Source organism: Ascidiella aspersa, chromosome 3 (assembly GCF_963924565.1).
Source record: "Ascidiella aspersa chromosome 3, kaAscAspe10.2, whole genome shotgun sequence".
Classification (NCBI taxonomy): domain Eukaryota; kingdom Metazoa; phylum Chordata; class Ascidiacea; order Phlebobranchia; family Ascidiidae; genus Ascidiella; species Ascidiella aspersa.
The window spans coordinates 23976960-24001111 of record NC_139449.1 but is presented as its reverse complement, the minus strand read 5'-3'; the positions used below and the strand labels follow the sequence as shown (position 1 = coordinate 24001111).

The 24152-nt window shown below is 38.1% G+C and overlaps 1 protein-coding gene across 1 annotated transcript; it reads left to right on the top strand.

Annotated features, from left to right (window-relative positions):
• The first annotated feature begins 3182 nt into the window (after positions 1 to 3182).
• On the top strand, positions 3183 to 24092 carry LOC146161020 (bifunctional 3'-phosphoadenosine 5'-phosphosulfate synthase-like). The gene is made up of 15 exons (XM_083383394.1): positions 3183 to 3420; positions 8274 to 8385; positions 8754 to 8869; positions 9838 to 9957; positions 10497 to 10635; positions 13776 to 13894; positions 15242 to 15355; positions 16160 to 16339; positions 17763 to 17900; positions 18519 to 18607; positions 19589 to 19761; positions 20636 to 20778; positions 21445 to 21570; positions 22731 to 22867; positions 23131 to 24092. Exons 1-15 carry the CDS (start codon positions 3361 to 3363, stop codon positions 23237 to 23239), a joined length of 1875 nt encoding a protein of 624 aa, XP_083239520.1. The 5' UTR covers positions 3183 to 3360; the 3' UTR covers positions 23240 to 24092.
• Positions 24093 to 24152: the final 60 nt, after the last annotated feature.

The following is a 24152-nucleotide window of genomic DNA, read 5'->3' as shown; positions in this document are numbered from 1 at the left end:
CGCAACTGTAAATTGTACGAATGAGTAAAATGACACCCATATTAGTGATTTGCTGAATATCCACTTAATTTAGTTAAATAAATGGATGAAATATAGACTATCGAGACTTAGTCGGACTTGGTATCCGGCAGAATTAGGCTAGCAAGCTGGCTGGAGTCGAACTCGAGTTCGGACTGTTTTTAACTGACTTCGCAGCCCTGGGACAAATTCTGCTTAAATAACCATTTATGCAAGATTTATCACGCTCAGCGAAAACGTCGGTCGATTTTTTATAGTAAGTTTAACTCATTTCAAAGAGTTTTATAAAGGCCCTGTGTCATACTTTTCTGTGTATTTACAGCATAGCGATAAACATGGTTTCTCAAACGTGACCCTCGGCCCTTATACGGTAAACGTTGTGGACTCAAAAGCTTTATTACACCAACTAACTTTATAACGAAAAAATGATTTTATTGTAATGTTGAAATTAAAAAAAAAATGAAAATTGAAACATCCACGAGTGTAAAATGTAATGACTAGGGCGATTATTTTTTAACTTTTCAAAAAAATCAAAATTTTGTCAAAATTTGCACGTTTGTTCAAAATTTGGTAAAATATTTCCAATGAAAATCGAATAAAAATACACATAAATCGCTCAGTATTTCAACTATTTACACATTTTTTTTAAATAATAAGCGTGTTGTTTCTCTTTGCCATTTTAGTAGTTGTTTGTCTTTTTTTAATAACAAAAATATGAACTAAACGTTTTCATAAGTTTTGCATACCGGTAACCCGAAATATAACTGATTTGTGTTCGACCGGTAGTCAGCAAAACATCAAAAACGTGTGTTTGACGACGCCAAGACACTATAATGCAGTACTTTAAACGACAATATGTTGTTTAAATTAATGTATTTTTAATAGGTCAAAATTTTGTCAAAAAAATATATTTTCAGGTCAAAATTTGTCAAAATTTTAATTTTTCAGGTCAAAATTTCTCATTTTTTAGGTCAAAAAATAATCACCCTAGTAATGACCATACCTTTTATACAATTATGGGCCTACAACATATAAAAAAAGTCCCAGATTCTAAAAAAACTAAATTATGTTATTTGTACACTTAATTCGTAGTCTGTCATTTTTAAACCAAATAGACTCTTTTTCCTGCGATTTACTGTAGTTGTGTATTGCACCTCATCAGTTCGTTGAACAAAAAACGCTTCTCAAGATTGTCTTGCTTAACGAACACTTCTCACACGATCACATATTCGGTCAACCTTCTTCAGGCAAAATAATTTCAACTAAAGGCGAAAACAGATATATTTATATGTATGCCATAGAAACGAAAGAAAAACAACAATGAACCACGTTCTAAACCACGAGGCAGGAATAAACGAGATAAACACCCGATGACCGGACAATGCGAAACAACGACTGCAGCTTTTTCGAAAGCCCGCTACTATACACAGAAAATGCTATGAAGAAAAGTCTCTTGCTTAATTTTTATTGTCATATGCTCATGTATCGCCCATGATTCCAGAAACACCCGGCGATGGAAGTCTATCTCGCGAGTCACAAACATGAACATTTAAAGTCGATGTTATTTTGCCGGAAGAACAATTGTGCAATTGATATAAGTTTTTATGTTTAATATAAAATACGTGCGTTTTGTGGTTTTATATAACAGGACGACTCCAAACATGATATTGTTGCGCGTGCTTGCTATTAGCTGAAATGTGCCCATTTTAAAACCTTTCAAAACGGTGTGTGTCGTAGGCCTACTTAAAAAAGGCAAATCGTTAGAACACAAATAACGCAAACGTGATCACTGATCAGACCAAACTGTTTTCTTTATATTTATTTATACATAGTTAACAGCCCAGCATCACCTCCTAATGGATCATAATTTGTAACTTATAGTGTTAATTGGTCCTAACTAACATAAATAAAACCATTTTAAGTGTAAATTCATGGGGTACTGTGAGCGGAGGTGGCTGCGCAAGGTGATTAAGGAAAACCAAGAATAAACAATTCTGTGGAAAAATGATGAAAAAACTTGAAATGTAAAAATATGAGATTCGAATGAGTGTCATATTGCAGCTCTATCGAAAATTAGTTTAAGTCCCAATGCATTTTGGCGCTGTAATTTTTTGACAAAATGTAATAGTGATAATGTGGTTTGCATTAGTCTGTAAACCTTACATATAGCTGGATCGTACCCTATTAGTTATTCATAGTAAATTAGGTTAAACCTTAAATAAAATTTGCAAAATTGTAGGTTGAGTATTATCTTTGTTTATGTTTGAAAAATAGTCTATAGTGCTAAGATTCGTTTTGTAAGTGAGTATAAGATTTAAAAAGCAAATGATGAGTGTAAGGTCAGTTTGTGTTTTTTGTTGTGCATGTTAAATAAGAGTCTCCCGAAAACGTTCTTAAGTTTATATTATTCTTTGTCCAATATAAGTGACTCTAGTGGCACTTTTTACCACGACAGTTTTGTAAGTGCGCTTTTTGCACTTTGCGTTAACTTTATATGTAGTTAGTGTAGGCTACTGGAAGAATTTTTTTGACAATTTACCCAAATAAACCAGGGGTACTCTACTGGTATTAGAACATTCAAATACGAAAGTAGATTTTTGTGTCTATTTAATGCAGTGACATATAACTTTAAATAGTTCGCATGCAATATATCTCGGAAGCAAGGCAAATTTTACCAGTCTGAGGTGAGATTAGAACTTACTTTTTACCTAATAGCAGGCTAGAATTAGATGTTTCTCCAACCTGGCCTTGCTTGCACTACAATCTTGATTAGGTCAACTAAATTGGGTAATAGCTTTTCTGTAGCCTGTTTATTATTATTACTTATTAGTATCCCGCAGATAGATTATAATAATCTCATTGGTATGCCGTAAGTGTTGGTCAGTACTGCTTTATTAGGGTTAATTACGGTACATGCCCACGTGGACTACATGTCTCAGCTAACACCACATAGTTTAAAAACATAACTGGCAAAGAATTGTAAAAACTTTGAGCAAAATCGTCGCGTTCAAACGTAAATTTGTATATGTCCACAAGATGACGCTACCATGCACAATGATATCTTGTGAAGATTTTGATGAGCTTCCACTTCACAATCAATCGCGTGTCTCTCCGTTACGGTCTATGGTTTTTTGTGGACTGGTGACTATATAGGAATCGTGCGATATGAGGAGAATAATATAGCACTTCCTTAGTTCCTTAGGTTGATTTGACACTTTAAATTTATTTATAAAGTGACCCAAGTGGTGTTATGTGAATAAAATATACACGACAAAAAATTCATTCGGAGGTCATTAAAATGTTCTTTATTTGCAGTTCTTTTCATCATTTTGTCATATTTTTATGCTAAAAACCACTGGAAAAATGGCTACTGCACATCCTGACATAGGAGATCACGAAACAGTAGGTTGAAATGCTGTTATATGTAAAATTTATTCTGCTTATGTTTTGTAAGTTGTTATTAATTTTTTAAAGTTATGGCTTTTAATATGAGAAAGTGGCTGTTCACTATATAGTCACTAATATGCCAGTCTGCCCTTCACAGCACAAGTTTACTGCTGAGAACTTGAGTTTGCAGTGCCAAAATTTTTCCAAGTGTGTACTTGTACAATCATTCAAATTTAAGTATGTAGTATATTAATTTAGGCTTGCACGAAAATTGCTTAAAAATATTTGGTGTGAAATGCCACAGAATTCAGATATGTGTGAGACATGAACCAAAGGTCAAAAGTGCACCCTTGAGTAACATATTGGAAAATAGCTTATTTTTTATTGCGTTGCTAGTTGGGTCTGTTAAAAACTTTTGGGGTGCACTTGCCAAATTCTACAGTGGTATATCTGTACCAAAGCGATCCTGGCAAATAGCCAACCTAATATAATGTTATAAGCCACTATGGCTAGCGCATGTTTAACATTTTAAACCTGCACCCTCCCTTAAAAGTAATTGTGAAGTCCGTATTTTCCTATATGTTATACTAGTGGGGTGCACTTTGAACTTTGGTGCACCGGGTCACCCTAATTTTTTGCCTTTGAGATCTGCGATACTTTCCAAACAGGGATATAAGTAACACGTATTAATATAGTTATTTGAATATCTAGTACTTCTACTAATTATAAATTATATATATAAAATATGGTTGATTTGGAATTTAGTTTTTTTTTAAATACATCAAGGGTTGGGTAATAAACTCAAAAAAAACTGTTGATTTTTACGAAAAGAATAATAATATCATAGGAAAATAAATCTTTTTTAAAGTGTGGCTTAACGCAAATCTTTTATCTATGTGATGCAAAAACTGCATGTCAAAACTTTGTCTACGCCTATTTTTTCTGTGATGTGGTGTATAAGAAGATTATGTCATTCCATCAAACTATTTACCTACTATTAATTGTAAACAAAGTAATTAAACCTTTTTACATTTATTGTAAAAAAAGCATGACCACTCATATTAATCTAATATACAGTTCAAATTTATATGTATTATGATAGTTTCAGATAACAATAGAGCAGAATTTGTTAAATAACCTGACATCCATAAGAACTTGGAATTTTAATTTTGAGTTTTTTTTATGTAGAAACAAACATAAAACTTTGTATTAATCTTGCTGCAAAAATTGTATGTATATATGTTTTTTTAAGTATGACCTTTTTGTTTATTAAATTGGTTTACCTTTGTTGGTATTGTTAATTTTGACAGTATAGATGTCAATTTTATCTTGAAGAATTAAAGAAAGATAGCAGTAATTTAATATTTACCTGATCAGGTGTTTAGTTTTATTATTGGAATAGAGAAGACCTAATTTCTTTAAAAAGATGCAATTTGTTACTAAAAATTAGCATAAGTTTTACAGTAGACTAAGCTTAGTCAAAGTCAAAATGCTCTGGCTTGTATAACTTACATAATAATATATAATTAAACTGCTATTTTATCATTATGGTATCTGTATGACCAGAAAATATTGTCAGTTGTACTTCTTTTCTCAATATGCAATCATCATAATGACTTAGGTAAAATATGACCCGTGAGGTATAAATATATGCATCAAACTATTGTAACTCACCTAACTTTTAAACTCACTTCAATTTATCTACTAAACCACCTATTTGCAAGTCATGTCGTTTAGAATGACTTCAATGACTAGGCTCAATCTACTTCCTATTTGCAGGGCAACCAATTTTTGAACAGCTTTGCTGGCAAAGTAAATGATTTATAGAAGTTGTCAAACCCATGTTGCTGTGTCATGCATGTAAACTTTGGCCATCAGCAGCTTTTGATAAATGCTTTAAGACCTGAGATACACAGGACCATAAAGAGCCCAACATGGACACTTGGCAGCGATTGTACTTTCTTGTGTTTTTCAGTAAACGGGACTTTTTTCTGTGTTCTGTAACCTCCACCGTTTTCCAGACACGCTGGCTTGTTTAGCGTCAGATGTTAGGCATTGGGAGAATTTCGCAAAGCCGCCCAGTCACGCTACTGCTTTAAAAGACAGAAACCTGTTGCGGCTGTTGTACAACTTGATTATAAACTGCCACGTCGTTTTCTCTGCAAAACTGTTTGCGTTCTTGTTCCGCGAGAAAAAGGACGCAGAGCTGCACCAGCACATACATGTTCGAGAGAATTATTGCGCACGATTCAGTTAATGTATGTAGCGAAGAGTAAAGGGTTTTACAAGTATTAACAGCTGACGCTTGTCAAAAGTGGCGAGCATAGTGCAAGGTTGACTTGTCGTTATTGCTCTCAAATGTTTATTTTTTGGTAATTTTTCTCCCAACAAGCACATTTTGCGAAAAGTAACGTGTTTTTCGCACAACGATTTTATAAGGCTAAACTATAAGCCAAAAATTCACAGTTGATTTTACTAAACCGCAACAGTGCGAAAGCTTCTTGCAAGGAGTTACACAATTTTAACGTAGTTGATTTTTGTAGGATTGTTCTAATTCTCAACAATTAGTACCTGTCGTTAACGTTGAACAGTTTTGTAAATTGAAGCTACTGCTGTTATAAAAGGGCGGATACCTGTAGAGTAAATAACGAAAAGTCAGTAGCTTTAGAACTGCGTCATGCCACTCTTTGAGCCGTTGACCAATCCTTCCGATCGTTTAGGACCGGTACCTAGACAGACGTGGCAAGATTGCAGCTATGCCAGTCTCGCCTATTTTCAACACAAAGCCCCTCGCCACCAATCGGTTTGGTTAGTGGGCGTAGTTATATTTTGGCGCTGTTTAAACATTACAACAAGTAATGGTGGCGAAGTTTAAGCTACAGGCGTAGAGCAGTGTTGAAAGGGATTGTTGCATCGCCATTCATGCCTTCAATGGTATAACAAGTTTGATGTATTTAAGTGAATATGCCTTCAATGGTATAACAAGTATGATGTTTTTTTTTCAGAAATTTTAGGCAATACGAATATTTATTTCATCTACAACATAAAAAAAAACAGGTATGAAATTGGACGATTGTTTGAATCATGTTCTATTTTCTGATTTTATCTTTAAATATTATCCGTATTCAGTGCTTACACAGAGTCAGATCATAGACATTTCCTCGATTTGTCTAATATACCGTACGCTGTAAAAGCGTAATTGCTTAAGAGAGTAGCACTCGTCTAATATGCCCGGAGGCGAATGCTACAGCGCTTTCTGTTACCAGAATAACGAGTTTATCGGTTGATGAAACCTCGTGTAGCGACCACCGAATGCCTTACACTTGCGAACTAATGTTGATATTTAACACTGGCTAAACTTGAACCGGAACAGGTTACAAGTTTAACTTCATTATATGTATGTTACGCCTTGCTGGCTACTGCTGTACGGCTACTTCGCCCATTAGAATAAATAAAATATTTTTACAGTATGGCTTTTGTAAAGCACTTTACACTACTGAGACGCTCTAATACCTGAACTTTTGAGATGTTAGTTTTTGAGGTAACCGTACCGATTGCCTATTTTTTCGTGCCACAGAAAAACAGCCAGTAAATCTGCTGTGCGTGCGACAAACGTTAAAAGATTTACATCTATCTTGTCAGCGATTGTCACGTTAGTTCAATCCGCCCCGCCGTCTTTTCCGGCCAACGTGGCGATTCGTACGCGCGGCAGTTTACCCGTTCATATTAACACGTAGTTGTCAAATCGACTTCATTGCGTTTCACGATATCTGTTGCAAAGTGCGGTTTCTGGAAGCTGTCGACGTAGAACCAGAAGTCCGAACCTAGAATCAAATAAAAGTCTAGTTTTGAGGTTTTTCGCAAAAAACCTGAATCAGACAATGGAAACAGCTATGGAGAGGAAACTCGGAGTTAACAGGGTAGGATACAGTTTTTCAGAAAACAAAGCCGAAAAACTTGTTAGTGCGGCGGTGCGACATAGACACCGACAGAAACAGGGGTGAAAAATGTAAAAATAGTTTCTACAAAACAATTATAAGTAACCTGTTTTATGATATTGCATCTAATTAAAAAAAAAAAATACAATTTAAAAAAAACTAAAAGGCAGCAACCTTAAAAAAATTTACGTAAAACAATTTGAATTGTTTTCAATTGTTAGCAGTGGCACAAGTATCGTGCTGGAAACCGTTTTTATAAATTATAAAAGTTTGCTATTGCTTTTGGAGGTTTGTTACAGGTAAGATCATGTGAATGTGTCGGGTTACTGAATATTCTAAAACCACAAAGCTGCTTTTTGACCAAGGCTTTCGGTGTTTTATGGTACGTAAGGCGTTATCAATGGTCAAAAAGCAGCTTCAGAAAGGCTAGATCACAGTGTTAAATGTTTGTGTATCTTTCATTTGAATATATGGTACTGTACGTCCCCTTCTGTGTGAAGTTGCTTGTAGTAACATAATGCAGTGTTGTTTCTCGGCTCGCTTCCTTATGAGCCTGTGTAGTTCAGTTGGTGGAGCGACAGTCCCGGTATGGCCATAGGTCGTGAGTTCCAACCTCACTGCAAGCTAGTTGTTTTTCTGCCTCATTAATCACCAGATTCGGTTAGTTTGCGATGGCTTTCTGTGCACATGGTAAATTTTGCGCATTCCATGGTCCAAAATAATCTAGGCCTTCTTACGAGTATTTTATTGACGAACAGACGACGTGTCGACATTTTGGGTATTTAATAGACACTGCACGACTGGCGAGTGCGAATTTGGATTCAATATATCAGCTCTGTACCGCCAGTAAAAGTATCTGTAAATTAGTTTGTTCGACGCTTTTTAACAGCTGTTACCACCTGAAGTTCATTCAATTTGTGTTTTTCGCAGCCACCAATGTCTTCTAACATCGTCTACCAGCAGCATCATGTTTCACGTGACAAGAGAGGTCAGGTCATGGGAACCAGGGGCGGATTCCGGGGATGTACCATTTGGTTTACTGGTAGGAATTTTTTTTTGTATATGTTGCAGGCTGCTTGCAGCTAGCGGGGGACACGTTAATCGTGAAAAAAAATGGAAGTGCTTTGCACGAAATTTTGATATGTCACAAATCACAATCATCAATTACTCTATGGACGGTGTGCGCCGTCCAGTCGTTAAGTTGCTCGTTTTTTTATCTTTATGTTAAGGATTAAAATGGTTGTCAGTTGTCAGAAAATATCCAAATATAGTAAAGCATTTAAAATGAGTGGGGCAATTTATTTTTGTTCAAAAGCGGGTGTAAGAACGTAAAGGCATTTTTTACGGTTTAATTACCATAAAGTAGACAAACGGACGTAATATAACCATTCGTATTTGGAAACCTTCTAGGTCTGTCCGGTGCAGGCAAATCCACGCTCTCCATGAAACTGGAAGAGTATTTGTGCTCGAAAGGAATTCCCGCCTACAGCTTGGACGGCGACAACATTCGACACGGTTTAAACAAGGTATTTCCCACTTTGGCTTGAGTGTTGGCAAAAACCTTGCGTCTATCATTTTAACCTGCCCTGACGCCTGCATCTAAACTGACCTGTCTTCTCAGAGCGGACATATAAACCGGTTAATTGTCATCCGATGCCGTCTGGCGAGTCGGTGTCTTTCGCCCCGCCGGCGTCCTAATGGCTCGCAGTTGTATTGTAATTGAATTCGCAAAGGTTAACAGGGAGCGTGTTTGCGTAGTCCTGCCTGTAGATTGGATTACGTGAAAGTGAAACCGATTTGTCTACGCCTTTCGTGTGGTTGTTTTTAAAGGCGACATTCATAAAATTTTTGTCAATTAAAATGTTGTTGAAGGGCTCTTACAAATCATGGGCTCACTAATTTAAGAACTATTTGTAAGACACCCATTTTTTATCGTTTTGTTATGGTACCACTTGTACTGTGACATCAGACAAATACGGTATGCGTATCGAAGTTTTACAATTAAATTGAAGTTGACACAAGTAGACATGACTAACTCTTACAATCTGTTAAAGCCTGTGCTTGTTCGATGGGTCGATAAAGCAATGTTTGGGTTCGTCATTTTATTAAGAAGGGCTGGTGCTACACTTTAGGATATTACTATAATATTTATTATTTATTAATTTATCCTTAGGGATGAATAAATAATGTATGAAATCCAATGTTACCACTTTTGTTTAGCCGTATATAGTCGTGTGTATATTTGTTAACTGTATACAGCCGAAGCCGCGTTTATGTGACCCATGGCACCGTTTGTTATGACCCATGGCACCGTTTGTTATGAAGGCCTTCTTAGTGCTGTATTGTCGGATCCAACAGTAAAATACTTCTTTGTTTAATTTCTTGAAACAAACTTAATCACACCAATATCGTGCCTCCGCATCCCAAAAACTTGCGTAGGACATGGTATGCTCGCATTACATTTTCTGACATTTAACATCGCTCTATTTTGCAGGATCTCGGCTTTCTGCCGAAAGATCGTGAAGAGAACATCCGGCGAATCGGCGAAGTGGCAAAACTCTTTGCCGATGCCGGCGTCGTGTGCCTTGTTTCGTTTATTTCGCCCTACAGGAAGGTACGTTACTGGTTCTAGAATTGTTAGCCGTTGTGTATTGGTATATTTTTTACCTGAAGTTGTCACAGTTTAAACCTAATTTTTCGTTCCGTAATTATCCTGGTGTTCTTTGGTGAAATAATTTGCTTTTAAAGTAATTTTTACTAACCAAAAAAGAGTTCGGCCATTGTTTAATTTTGCCGATAAACCTAAAGCAATGTGTTAATTTGGTGCAAACTATCATTACCTTAAATTTAACCGTATAATTTAATCCGGAAGAGGCTATGCGGTCAGCGTTCATTTTTTCAAACATACTTTCTCCAAAAAAATTGCATATCAAACTATTCCTACGGCCGCTAAACAAAAGACAAAGTTTTGTTTGGGTCATCATCAGTTTTTCGAGTTCAAATGGGATGAATTCCTGTCAAGTTGACATTATCGCGCCTCGTTAAAACACGCTCGATCGCATAGCCACCGCCAACCATCGGCCTCCACACTGTAATTGCCACCTTCCATACATGGCATGTTTGTAATTTTTTCCCGCGTGCCCCCAAACTCAGGATCGCCTGAGCGCGCGCCGCGTCCATGGCAAGTCGGGCCTGCCCTTCGTCGAGGTGTTCGTCAACACGCCTCTTGGCGTCTGCGAGGCCCGGGACGTGAAGGGCCTCTATAAGAAGGCCAGGAACGGACAGATTAAAGGTAAGCTCGCCCGTCGTTCTCTTGCAAATTCCTCAAAGAGTGTTTTTACCCCGGTTCACGAGGTATTCATACAGGCTGCCCACGCCTAAAGCCGTAGCCCGTATATCTCCTTTCCTGTTGCCAAAGACGGTGCCGATTAAAAATTGACGATCGTCCTTTCTTTTAATTTGCATGGAGTCGATCAATGTTTTAAATTCTGCACGGGAGTTTGTGTGTCTGCCAAGAAAGTGGTAATTTGAGCTGCGATTGGGTTTGCAATAGGATATCCATTCGCCGTTGTTGCATCTCGCGTGGATTTACTTGGCACGGAATCGCATTTGCACGGGGTCGGTTAATTTCTTCGCTGCAATCGGAATAGATGCGCTGTTTGAAGTGGCACGATGCTCCTTTTAATCTTGAATTATGTCGTGCTTTTGCGTTGTACGAACACACCAAACTCTCTTGGGCAAATTTGACTCCCATTTATTCATGTTTTTTGTTATTTGTCCAGCTGTTTACAATAAAAAAACGCTGTTCTTTCACGCCTCTTGAGGCATTTATAATAAAACAAGGAAAAGTGATTCGGCTGTTTAGAATAGAAATTATGCAAACTTACCAAATAAATTTTTACTGTGTAAATAAGTATCTCAGCACCCAACCATTTTCCACCAGTCTTAAACAGTGCACCGTGCCAACTTTTCATAGTAAGAGAGAGGGTCGTTTCTTGACCAATACCCAGAATTGGTGCTGTTCGTGCAAAACGCAAAACGCAAAACGCAAAACGCGCCCGGCGTAATGTAACGTGAGTGACGCGTGCGCAGGACCGCGACCTGGCCCGTGGCGCCCACAACGTCGGCAAGTTGCCGTTTATCGAGGTTTACGTGGACACACCGATCGGCGAGTGCGAGCGACGAGATGTGAAGGGACTTTACAAAAAGGCGCGCCAGGGCCTCATAAAAGGTACGCGCTGCACCACACCGAACGAGTTTTTGCCCCCTGCTTGACCCGCCACCTGTATCACACGACGTCTTGTTTTATTCCGGCGATAACCACCAACGCATCATTTGTGAATGACCCTGCCTTTATTTAAAACGTGGATATTGTTATTTCCCTCCAGGCGATTGTACTTTTGCGCCATTGTTTCGCTGTTACAGTTGCAAACAGGATATATTAGTAATATATAGGCTTTTATGGTGTTAACAACGTGTTTTCGCAACTGTGATGGTTTATATAAAAGTCACTAGGCTGCTGTCAATTGAGGTTCACACGGTTGTAATTCAGTGACGTTACGGCGTCTACTCTATACCATTGCCGCTTTTCGATCGATATTACATCCTGTTGGAAAAGCGTGAACTAACGTTTTCGGAAACAACATGCAACGTTGTGTGTGTTCGTGCTGAAACACATCGCACACTAAAACAACGTTTTGCTAGTTTGCTAAATTGTCCTATTGTGATCGTGACACAAAGAGAGCGGAAATCGCACAGCCACATATTATACACCTGGCGTAAATGACGCACCACAAAAAGCTTGTAATGTTTTTTTCACAGGGGCTCAGTAGGAGTTCAATTTTGGTACATTTCTATATGACATGCTTGGAGCGCTTTATATATGTACGAGGGTCACGCTAGTCAATGCAACGTAAATAGTAAATTGTGATTTCACAGGTTGGCCAACTGCGATCGTTCAGGGTGATCGCAAGCATTCAAAATAACTACGAATGTCATCACGTCAATCTCGGTTCTTTCGAGTTTACACGTCACACTTTTTTGACCCGTTTTATGTCGTACGTGTGTCTAGTGTCCTGTATGTATTACTACTATATCCAACACACCTCGTTTTGTTAACATCACGAATTTAACGCAAGGCTTATTCACTGGATGCGGGTAATTAGTTGTGTAATAAAATGATTGTACTCATTATCAAGGGCGAATGTGGGATGTTTGTCTGGGGGAAGGCTGGAAATTTTTTTTAGAAATGACTTTACAAAGTTACGTCATACCGTGACGTACCAAACACCATAATGTACTGTATTCCCCTTTCAACGTTTGATTCGATTTCAAAAAGGACATAACTTGTCTATATTAGTCTGACCTATGGGCTTAGCCTTTAGGGCAGGGGTCGGCAACCTTTTTCTAGTCGCGGGCCAAAACCAAACTTAGAAAGGTCTCTTGCGGGCCGCACAACATATGTTAACTGAGTGTCATTACAATTTTCAAACAACTGCGGATTTTTTTGCACTTTAAATACGTGTTTAGTTACATTTAGGGAGGCAGTTAAGTGTTGGCACAAAGCGCAAAAAAAAACGTTTGCTTGGTTTAAAATGATCTAGTTTAAAAGACGGTATTAAAACGTGCCGGACGTAGAAAGATCATTCGCGCGAAGCGCGAAAATTGAAATTTTTTGGTATTTGCGTAGTTAAAATTAGTAAAAAGTATTTGAACTGGACCCGTGTTTAGTTTGTCAAAGAGGCGGCGGGCCGGATGAATTACATTGGCGGGCCGAATCCGGCCCGCGGGCCGTAGGTTGCCGACCCCTGCTTTAGGGAATCCAAATTCTTTTTAAAGGCTGCTGCTTTGTGTTAGTGTTTAATCGATAGAATGTATTTATCAAATGCTTAAAAAAATGTCCTTGATCGTGTTTGAAGGGTCATAAGAAGAACGTATAGTACTACAATACAGTGTCATATGCTTATTGCAGTAAAATAATTTTTTTGGATGCAACCGTTTACTTGTTAACTAAAATGCAATAGCAAAATGAAAATTAGATTACCCGTGGTAAAGTTTAAATTTACGAACCCGGTCATACCGGGTCAATCGCTCCACTCACTAAACTACATACAGACAAAATAGGTTTAAAACCTTATCATTGTACCCTTAGGTGCTCCAATCTATTCGTACCTCAATTTAAGGTATCTAAATTGGCGAGCCAGGCTCATGCAGTAGGCTACGGCGTTTCGCCTGTTTTTTGTCAAACCTGAAAACCATGTATTCTCAATAAAAATAATATCAAGAGAAAATAGTAGGATTTTAAATGCTATTTTTAATCGCACTAAAATGGTCCATTCAAAACTCCCGAACACCTATTTTGATAGCACGTTGCAATTCTGTCTTCGAGGTTTCGAGGTTTCGAGTAACACTTTTATTCGCGCCTCGTCGCAGGCTTCACGGGAATCGACTCGCCATATGAGCCGCCCGAGGACCCCGAAGTTGTGCTGAAGACTGCTGAGGAGTCGATCACCGACTGCGTCTCCAGAGTGGTCAGCTCTCTCATGGAAAGGGTTCGTGAAATTCGCCTAACTTTAATCTTATTTGGTTAACCTTATACTATCTCATTAAGTTAACCTTCTGCGATCTTTTGCAAGTTTAGTGCTCACCGGTGTTTGGTGTCTGCAGATTGCTTCTTCAACAAATTATTAACTCCCTTTTTATTTTGCGCCCTTTTTACCCGTTTAACATACTCAATTACCAGAAACAAATAGACACGTTTTTTGGGCATTTTCCACCATATAATGTTTTAGAATTATTTTAGCTTTAATTCAATATGGGCGAGAAACATCAGTATAAGTGGTTTAGGCACCACAAAGGCTTAATAGTAATACAAGTTTTACAATGTTGGCAAAGATCGAGTTTGTCCTGAGCCGATAAACCTTAATTTTAACCCCAAGTGGTCGTAGTGCTACTATACTAAGGCTAATGCTCTACAAACGTGGCACCGTTTACAATCGTGGCACCGTTAGTTATGAAGTCTTGTACGGCAACATGTACAAATCGCCAAACAAGATTATATACAGGATTATCGATACTGTATTATCGGCGTGTTGTTGAAACTGCTAAATATTGATGACTTTATTTCTAGCAACGCTGTTGCCAGTGCTATGCGGTCAATGAAAAATAACTTTAGTCAACCTTGTTGCTGTTTGTTGGTTTTCTCTTCAAAAATTCTGCTTGTTATGTACAAGAAACTAAACCTATGCACAATAAAGACATTTTCTATTAACGTACTCATATATACTTACCAGGACAAAACTGGAATTTTTTATCTATTCAAGATTAACCCAATATATACATGTTTTTTATGGTATGCTGTTAGCATTTTCGTAATGACATTGGTCAATTTAAACTTATGACACCAACTGTGCATTGTAACGGGGCGTGTCTCTTGAATTGCAACACCCCCAACAAACTCTGTGATTGCGTAGTTAGCTATATAATTTTAAACCCCAGCAAATAAACCGTTACGTCCCCCTATGTACTTTTCGCATAAACCGGTTTATCAGTATGCGAGCACGTAAAGGGTTGTAAGGCTTTACTAAAAACGACCAACGGACTTTGACCTTATTTGAGTTTACTAGCTTCTAGTAAAGTGTCCCTCACGCGTCTGTTTACCAAAAACAGTCGTTTGAAAAACCGCTAACGACCCTATTGTATCCTAAAATATCTCATCACTGGTTTACGATTCTTGAGATAAGCTATAATAACAGGGCTATAAAACGTAAAATAAATAGTTGTAAGGCCAACGCGAACTTTCATACACGTCCACAATATTTTCTAATCAAGAATTTAGTAGAAACAAAAAAGTATGTGTCTTCCAAGCACATTGTGTTATTTGTTCTGTTGTATTGCAGGGCATTATTCCCTACGAGGCGTCCAAATCTGTCGAGCCGCTCTTCATAGCTCCTGAAAGCTTTGAACAGTGCAAAGCTGAGGCAGAATCTCTTCCAGCATTCGAAATGACGAAGGTACCGTTAAGGACGATATTACATTCTAATGTTATGGTTCATTTTGTCTTCAGGGTTCGATTTTTTTTAAAGAAAAGCGATAAAATGTCCTGTTACGTTCACTGAAATTAAGGGAACTGGGCGTAATGAACGTTTTTTTTCTGTTACATGCACCGCCTGCTCTGTCAATGTTTGCTTCACAAGCACCGAACAGCGATGGTTCGCTGTAAATCACGTTGGAACAGTAAATTGGGACAGCTAAAGCAAAAACTTTGCCAGTCAAACCTGTCAGCTTTAAGCAAATGGTCCTGTACCTTGTTTGGACGGCCACATAAAACCATTAAAGCGTTTAATCTATTCTAGGAGTAACCTATGACGGTTTGTACAGCTTTACCACGAAATGCATCATTTGTATAGCACCAATTACAATACCATTTGAAAATCCGCTTTCGGTACAACCCACAATGTTGTTTAGTTTAGGTGTCCTGTTTAACACATGACGCTACTTTTACTGGACTAGAGACAGCTTGGTCAACAGAATTAGCTTAGAAGACCAGCTTCAATAGCCATGCTAACCTTTGCCAATTTCCTCTGGGTTTTATATTTATGTTCTTTAGAAAAAACAGTACGGGAAGTATCTCCATAGAAAATATTATCCGATCTGTGCGGATAAAATGGAAGTAAATACAATGAAACACGGCATAAAACTCTAAAAATAAATTAGGCAGCCGCTGTAAAAAAGCGACTCTTTTATTAGATAAAAAGCGAAATAAAATAAAGGTTTTTACGCCATTAAGTATCAAACTTGTGAATTATCTACCCCAGCTCGATCTGCAGTGGCTTCAGGTGCTATCGGAGGGCTGGGCCACGCCTCTGAATGGCTTCATGCGCGAGAAGGAGTTCCTTCAGTGCCAGCATTTCGGCTGCCTGCTCGGCACCGACCAAGTCAACCAGTCCGTTCCCATTGTGCTTCCTATGCGCGACGAAGACAAGAAGCGACTCGAGGTTGGTAGCTTTTGTCGTGATTTCGGGGTGTGTTTTCCCGATTTCCTGCGCTTGTTAGCCGACGCTGTGCAGCTAGTAGAAAAACTTGCACAACACGCATGCACAACATTTTGCGGAAAAATCGGTTGTCAGCCGGTGCTGTTTCGTGTCATACGAAATAGCTAGTGCGTTATTCATCATTATGTTTTATTTTACCATGTATGTCAGCAGATTAATAAATGTGTACACGCTTGTCTTAAAAACAAATATTTCGGCGTAGCAAAATAGTCGCTTTTATAGTTTATAGCATAGCTTGGAATGTTAAATAAAAAGAGCGCGTTTTACTCGAATTTCGAGACTTTGATGAACCACAAATAGTTAAAGCCGTGCCGGTTGCTGCTTAATCGAATCACGCTTGAATTACAAATGTTTAGTAAAGCAAAAACCATGACCACGTACCACGTATATGTATATAGTGCAACACACCTTAACGTATGAGGGTAGTGGCCAACTCTCACCTTTAATATCAATAAGTATTTCGCTGTCTGGTTGGCAATGTTTTAATGGGGATAATATAAGACCACGCTAGATAAAATTGTTTGTGCTTTGTTTTAACGCGTGTCGGCCACACGGGGACACTCGAACTTCTCGAACCCCGCATAAAGTAATGGCAGCCTACATTTTTTTCCTGTTCGCTTTGTCGTGTTTATCAGAAACTAACTTGTTAACCTCGTCCGTCCCAAACTGTCAATTGTCATTCAGGACAGCTATCATACCCTATCGAGAAATCAGCTTGACCTCTCATCACTGTACTCGTTCGCTGCAATGCTCTTTACTACCGATCAATACCAGTACGGTTAAAATAGTCTCATTGTTGAGGTTACGCAACGCGTTTGAAAATGGAATCCCATGGAAATCCCAAACCACTTCCTATGGTTTTCGATTTAAAAAGATTAGGGTAAAGCCAACATTCCAACTGAGATTGAAAAACAACAGTCCTGTTTTTTGTAAAAAAAATACTGATGTTTAGGAAGGAAATGCCTTTGCGTTACCAACATTTATAGCTTTATAAACTGCGCAAAATCGTCCTTTAAAGCTTAGCTGGCCAAACTTTAAAGCAGTATCAACAGGATGACTTATTTAATAACTGTTTAATCTTTTTTTTTTTCTTTTAAAAAAAATTAAAAAAAACAGTTAAAGTTGTGTAAAGTGATTTAAAAAATAAACAATGGAGCATTTTTTTTCTTTCTGTACTTTATTTCAAAGTACATAGTGAATTTAACCATAAAACTTCCACTACAGACTTTTTCAAATCAAAAAGCTCACATTATTGTGTTTATTCTTGCGAATTTATTTACGAAATATTCGTTCGCGATTTACAAAAAAGTTCTGTTTATCACAATCAACGACAAGTTGACAAATCCTAATGTCGCTGTATTTCCAGGGTTCCGATGCAATCGCACTGACGTACGAAGGCAAGATTCGCGCAATCGTTCGCGAACCAGAGTTCTATGAGCACCGCATCGAGGAGCGTTGCTCACGACAATGGGGAACAGCTGACAAGGGCCACCCGTACATCAAGGTAATCTGTCGTTGCGAAATAATGAATATGCCTTGTTACATTTTGTATAGTTTTGTTATTGAACTGATGCACATTTTTAAGAATTAATTTGCAAACGGTTATTGGTGAGACAACAGTGGTTAACTTTGACTGGTCCTATTTTGGTTTCAAAAACAATAGTTTTGTAATGATTTTACATTTTGCTATATGTTACTGTTAAACTAGGAAATGAGACTGTAAAAATAAACTCTTGGTTAGTTTTAACGCACTGATATTTTCGGTAAAGTCTTCTTCCTATTGTTCTCAAAAGAATTAGGTAAACCTCGATAGGGTTTCCGGTGTCGAAACAATAGATTTTATGTCTTCTATGAACTGTTAACCGTTAACCATTTAACAAGGAAGCGTCCAGCTGAAACCTGGCGCTAATGTATAGTTGCCTCACGTGATTTGTCATTTGTATCCCGTAATGTGATAATTCGTACTTTGTTTTACTAGCGCTATCGTGTTTTAAAACTTAGAAGTAATCAACGCATCGGTACTCTTAAAGCTCAAACAGTTTATAGTTTAGGCTCCGCGTAAGCTTTAACAATGTCGACCGAGAAAAAATAACGTCCTGAGCTAACCTCGTTTTCTTCACAGATGGTTGTGGAAAGTGGTAACTGGTTGTGCGGCGGAGACGTTGAGGTTTTGGAACGTATCACTTGGGGAGATGGTCTAGACAAATATAGGTAAAAAGTATTCCGGTGGCTTTTAGCCTATATGGTAATATGCACGTAATTCAAAAGAATGTGTTGGAATCCGGACATGCATTAAGCGAGCAAATTCTCATAAAATGTTACGCACGTAACAGCACGTATTATTTGGAATCAAATGACCTGCTTTTCAATATTTAAATCTGCTCTACATTTATATTATTTACGACCAAATGCGTTCAGAATTAATTAGGCGATATGTTCTGTAAAAATTCACTAAATAAAGGCATGGTATGCATACTGCATAGGGAATAAATGGATTCAATTGGAAATTCACAAAAGTTTGCGCGAAGCGCGATAAAATGTTGTATTTTCTCAGTTACACTTGGCTAATGGCTAAAGTATCCTTTAGGTTAGGGAAATATATGTCATTAAAGCCCTGTGGTGTGGTGCAACAACGAGCAAAAACAATAACTCTTAGACACTCCAACTTTTAAAATACAGTACAATGAATGTACGTTTTTCACGCAGCCTACTAAAAACTGCTAAAAGGACCACATTTGGCCGCTTCCCACCGTTTGCCGACCACTGTTCTAACCAACGCATGGTATAAGTCTAGATTCGACATCTCTATCTAAAACCATAATCGCTAATTACACCTAAAAAGACCCGTTTACATAGCCACTTAACTAAAGTGGAAAAGTACCGGCTGCCCTTTGTTTTTACCTCAAAAGTTTCCGTCATCCCAACTCATACCTTTCGTAAAGAGAAGTGTACTTCCAAGAGGAACTCATGTTGACTAGCATCGTATGACCTTTTTAAAGTTAGATTAAAACAAAAATTAGACTATGTCGGTTTTCCTAAACTCAATTAAAAGTGCCCATTTAGTAAAAATACCAAAACTAAACAAAATCCGAACGACAGAACTAGGTTAAAACGAATAGGGTTCGGCTCGCAATCCACAATCAAACAGAGTAATTCATTTCTATGCGTGTTAAAAATGCCAATACTGTGTAGGCTCACTCCTCTTGAGCTGCAGGAGAAGTTCAAGGCGATGAACGCGGACGCTGTGTTCGCCTTCCAGCTGCGCAACCCCGTCCACAACGGCCACGCGCTGCTGATGCAAGACACCCGAAGATCGCTGATCGAGCGGGGGTACAAGAACCCCGTCCTGCTGCTTCACCCTCTCGGTAAGCGGCCGCTTTTTTGCTCTAAGACGCCGGGTTTTTGAACTTTTTCCGTTCTTTGTCTGAGGGCGGACTTATTGCTGTGAATCCACTAGTTTATGTTTTGTCCAGTCTCTTGAGCAGCGCTTTTTGCTATTGAGTTTTGCCGTTGGGTGGTGTTCGTATAATTGGGTTAAAGCTGAACCCATGGATATCTATGTTAAAATTCTTATTAAAGCGAGAAGGCAATATTTTCTGTTTTCTTTTTGTGCGTTGTACCTGCCACGACTCTTAAGGTCTTTCAAGTCCGTCCACGTCGGAATAACATTAATGTTTCGCACGAAGCGCAGTTTTTGTCAATTTTATTTATATAGACGAAAAATATACTGCTGGGCCATGCTACTACGATATATCGAAATAAACCTCAAAACCTGATTAATCTTGTTAAGGTTGACTAAAATATTTTTGACAGTTCTTGGGTTACACGGAGCCTAAGCTTTACATTTGCAACCGCTATTAACAAAGTCAAATTTTATTGAATATGGTTTGCTGTTTATCATTTTGTGGCATAACTACGCCTTTTAACATTTTTGCTTTGGTTCATCTGATTTATTTGTTCTTGTCAACCGAATAAAAACTTTGATATCAAACCTTAAAACTGCTTACCACTGAAACGATAGTAAAGTTCTCCGTCCGATTACAAAAAGTCGAAATTACAAACTGTCGTTTATTGCTGTTTCAAAATTATAGGAGTGCACCGCTATTAAAAAACGTCACTTTCGAAGTAGTAGAACGCTGCACGCGATTGCAGTAATACGCCCCGCCCTTTGCAATACGCAGCTTGTTTGCAACATCAAATAACGTATGGCTCGTTAACTGGTGTATAACTTGTTAACAGGTGGTTGGACCAAGTCGGACGATGTTCCGCTGTCTGTGCGCATGAAGCAGCACGCAGCTGTGCTCGAGGAGGGAGTGCTCGACCCTCAGTCCACTGTCGTCGCCATCTTTCCATCGCCCATGATGTACGCGGGACCCACCGAGGTAAAGGCGCAAGATTTCGCGCATTTACCCACTGGCAGTTTTTGGCTTTATTTTAGTTTGAAATGTGTTTGAGAAACGTTACCTGTAGTACGCAAGATATTATATTGTTCGAACGAACAAGGAAAGGTTAATTTTAATTATTAAAAACTAGTTGATCCGGATCCGATACTGATTTTTTAATGAATGTAAATTCACACACAACAATGTTATTAAAACAGAAACAGCATCAGTGTAAGTTAAACATCTGTACCAAACACTAACAAGTAATTAATAAGCCGAGCTCCTCCCTCGACAAGCTATTGTCACCAATTGATGTTAAATACAACTACATTGTCGAGGCACTATGTGCTCGGTGACTTTTGGCCGAAAGTAATAGAATGCTTACACAAAAAAACACAAGGTTAACAATTATTACAGAATAATTTGTAAAAGTTTTTTCGGAAAAGGTTAATCAGTAATCACGTAAAATCAAACACAAACGATGCAATTTTTATGTCTGTGTTGTGAACTAAAGTATTTGTCGTAAATCAAATAGGAATCACAATTCGACTATTATTTTAAAATATGGCTAAATGCCTTTTTTATCTGTTTTTGTATAAGGTAGTGAGGAAATTTTTGATGATTCTACACTATATATTTCAAAATTTCCGGCATTTCTTTTTTCAGGTGCAATGGCATGCTAAAGCACGAATGGCAACAGGGGCCAACTTCTACATCGTCGGACGCGACCCAGCTGGGATGCCCCACCCTTCTGAGAAGCGGGATCTGTACGAGCACTCCCACGGACGAAAGGTTAAATAGCAATTCGCAAAACAAAAAATTGGCGTCATTTACATGATAAAAAGGAACGGCGGTAAAACCGGTCTTGTATAGAACGTAGACAGTACCCTAAAGCAGTTTTTAAAAACTGGCGAATGCTTTAGTAAATGATTTTTTGCAATGAACTAACAGAGATCGATAAAAAAACATCGTTCGTCGTGAATAGTAGGCTGAATGCGGCACATCTTGCAGCAATATGCTAATCCACCAGTATATCTCTCCCCACTTGCTACTTTAAGTCGGTTTTGCATTTGAGCGATTGAAATACAACTTTCCTGGTAGGGTAAAAAAAACTTGGAACACACAATCCATTGCGCAGCAGCAGTTTTAGCGTCATGTTATCCTAGCCAAAAAGGGTTACCGTCTGTCAATAAAACAAACAACTTACAAACAGCTTAACGTACCTTTCTACAGCTCACGAAAAATGCGACGTACGTATCGTTATCGATTAACTAAATCCGTCGATACCGACGTACATTGCAAAAGTTAAGGAACCAAGCATGAATTTTAGTATCACAGGTGGATCTTTAAATATTTCCTTAAGACTATATCATTGGGCTACCATACGTCACTTTAAGAAATTTGTTGTCATTTTTAAGAAATTTGTATGAAATTTGTGTAAGAACAATAATTAGTCCTCCGAGGACACTGGAGAAAGCCCAAATGTACCTTTTTACTTATTTCGTTCTCCTGTTCATAATTTTAACAGAATTTTATTTTCATCCGACTTTTTTCCAACAGCATTCGGTCTAATATTTTTTTTATCAATCTTTTTCTTTGAATATTTTTAAGGAAAACGTCAAATATTCATGGTGTAAACCTGTCAAATAAATTTGCCCTTTTGTGTTTTTTTAAATATCCAAAGAGAGATGATAAATTCATCTAACGTAAAATACCGTTTGCATTGTACTTGCATTGTCTTTTTTGGGGTGACAAAAATATGATGGGCCTACTGTATCACATCGACTGCACGAAAGCCCCTCCAAACCTTAGTTTATCAATGGGCTTGTAGTTTTTCGTAAAAATACAATAAGGGCCTATAACGATTTAAAAAAAGTCTCAAAATAGTTCTTGCCCACCTTAAGCAGTTAAAAGCAGCTGTTATAAACTAATAACCTCTTGTTTCAATTTAGGTGCTTACGATGGCCCCCGGACTACGACAGCTCGAAATCGTTCCGTTCCGCGTGGCTGCCTACAACAAGACACTTAAAAAGATGGACTTCTACGACCCGGAAAACCACGACAACTTCGAGTTTATTTCGGGCACCCGGTGAGATAAGTTACTCCTAATTCGGCTAATGTGTGAAACGAAAGATTATGGCATGGGTTTGTGACAGCTTGTCAGAGCCGGCTTTTTAATGCCGTCTGTATAACCTATTAAAACGCTGTTTACATATTGATTTAACCGGATGTAGAAAACTACAAGTATGTTTCAGTGGAAAAACAACTATTAATATGGTGAAGTTTTCAGAAGTGTGTTTCGCAAAACCTTTGTTTACTTTGGTTGAATCAACGCGATATGCATTTTTGCAGCATGCGACGCACTGCTCGGGAAGGCGATAGTCTTCCGGATGGTTTCATGGCTCCAGCTGCTTGGCAAATCCTGGTCGAATATTACCAGTCGCTGCCCAAGGCCACCTAAAGACACAAGGGCAGCTTGAGATTTGTATACAAGATAGACTAGAAACTAAGAAGCTGAAGATTCAATTTTGCCGAGGGGAAATAGTTTCAATTTTAATCTTTTCCCTATCGTCTGTGCATGGTAAATATTATACTCCCAATTACCCAATCCACTATACACGGAGAACAGCGAGGCTTTATGTTAACGGCCTCAAACTCCGGCTTTGTTGCTTTACATGGTACAAATGTGTGAGTGAGTGTATCTACCTGTGTGTGCGAGCGCGCGCGAGCATTTTCCCTAGATAGTAAATTCTATAAATGTTATACCACTACCGCAATTGGATAGATAGCATCATACGTCTGCACTTGATATTTTCGCGTAATTTGGGTATAAAGGCTCGACATATTCCTCTCCAAAATCGGTTGACCATTATGTAGCCTAAATAGAACAGCTTAAGTGTGTCACCAGTAACGGTTTTTGTTGTTACTATATGTTACGCTGGTTACTTTTGGAGAATATTAATTCCAACCAGATTTTATTCACCATAAATTGCGTATAAGCCCTACCGTACAGTATCATTCTGCTGTTAAAGCCATTTAAATTTGTACTAGAAGCAAAGTACCAAATGTTTGATAGCTGTATTGCTTAACCTCAAATGCGAGTGTAGCAATATTATTTCTAAAGTGTATTCTGTAGAAATATTTCATTTTTATTATTGCATAGAAACCTACCAACATTTTTTATTATTATTTAAATAGCCAGAATTTATTATAGTAATAGCAATATATTGCCGACCACCGTTCGCCTTGCATTGTTTTGCGTGCATAATTCGTGCAAATAAATAATTAGAATTGTTGATTCCAGATGTGAAAATAACGTTTGTCGATTTAGGACCTTTAAAACTTAATTGCGACGTACCACTCTTCATTGCTTG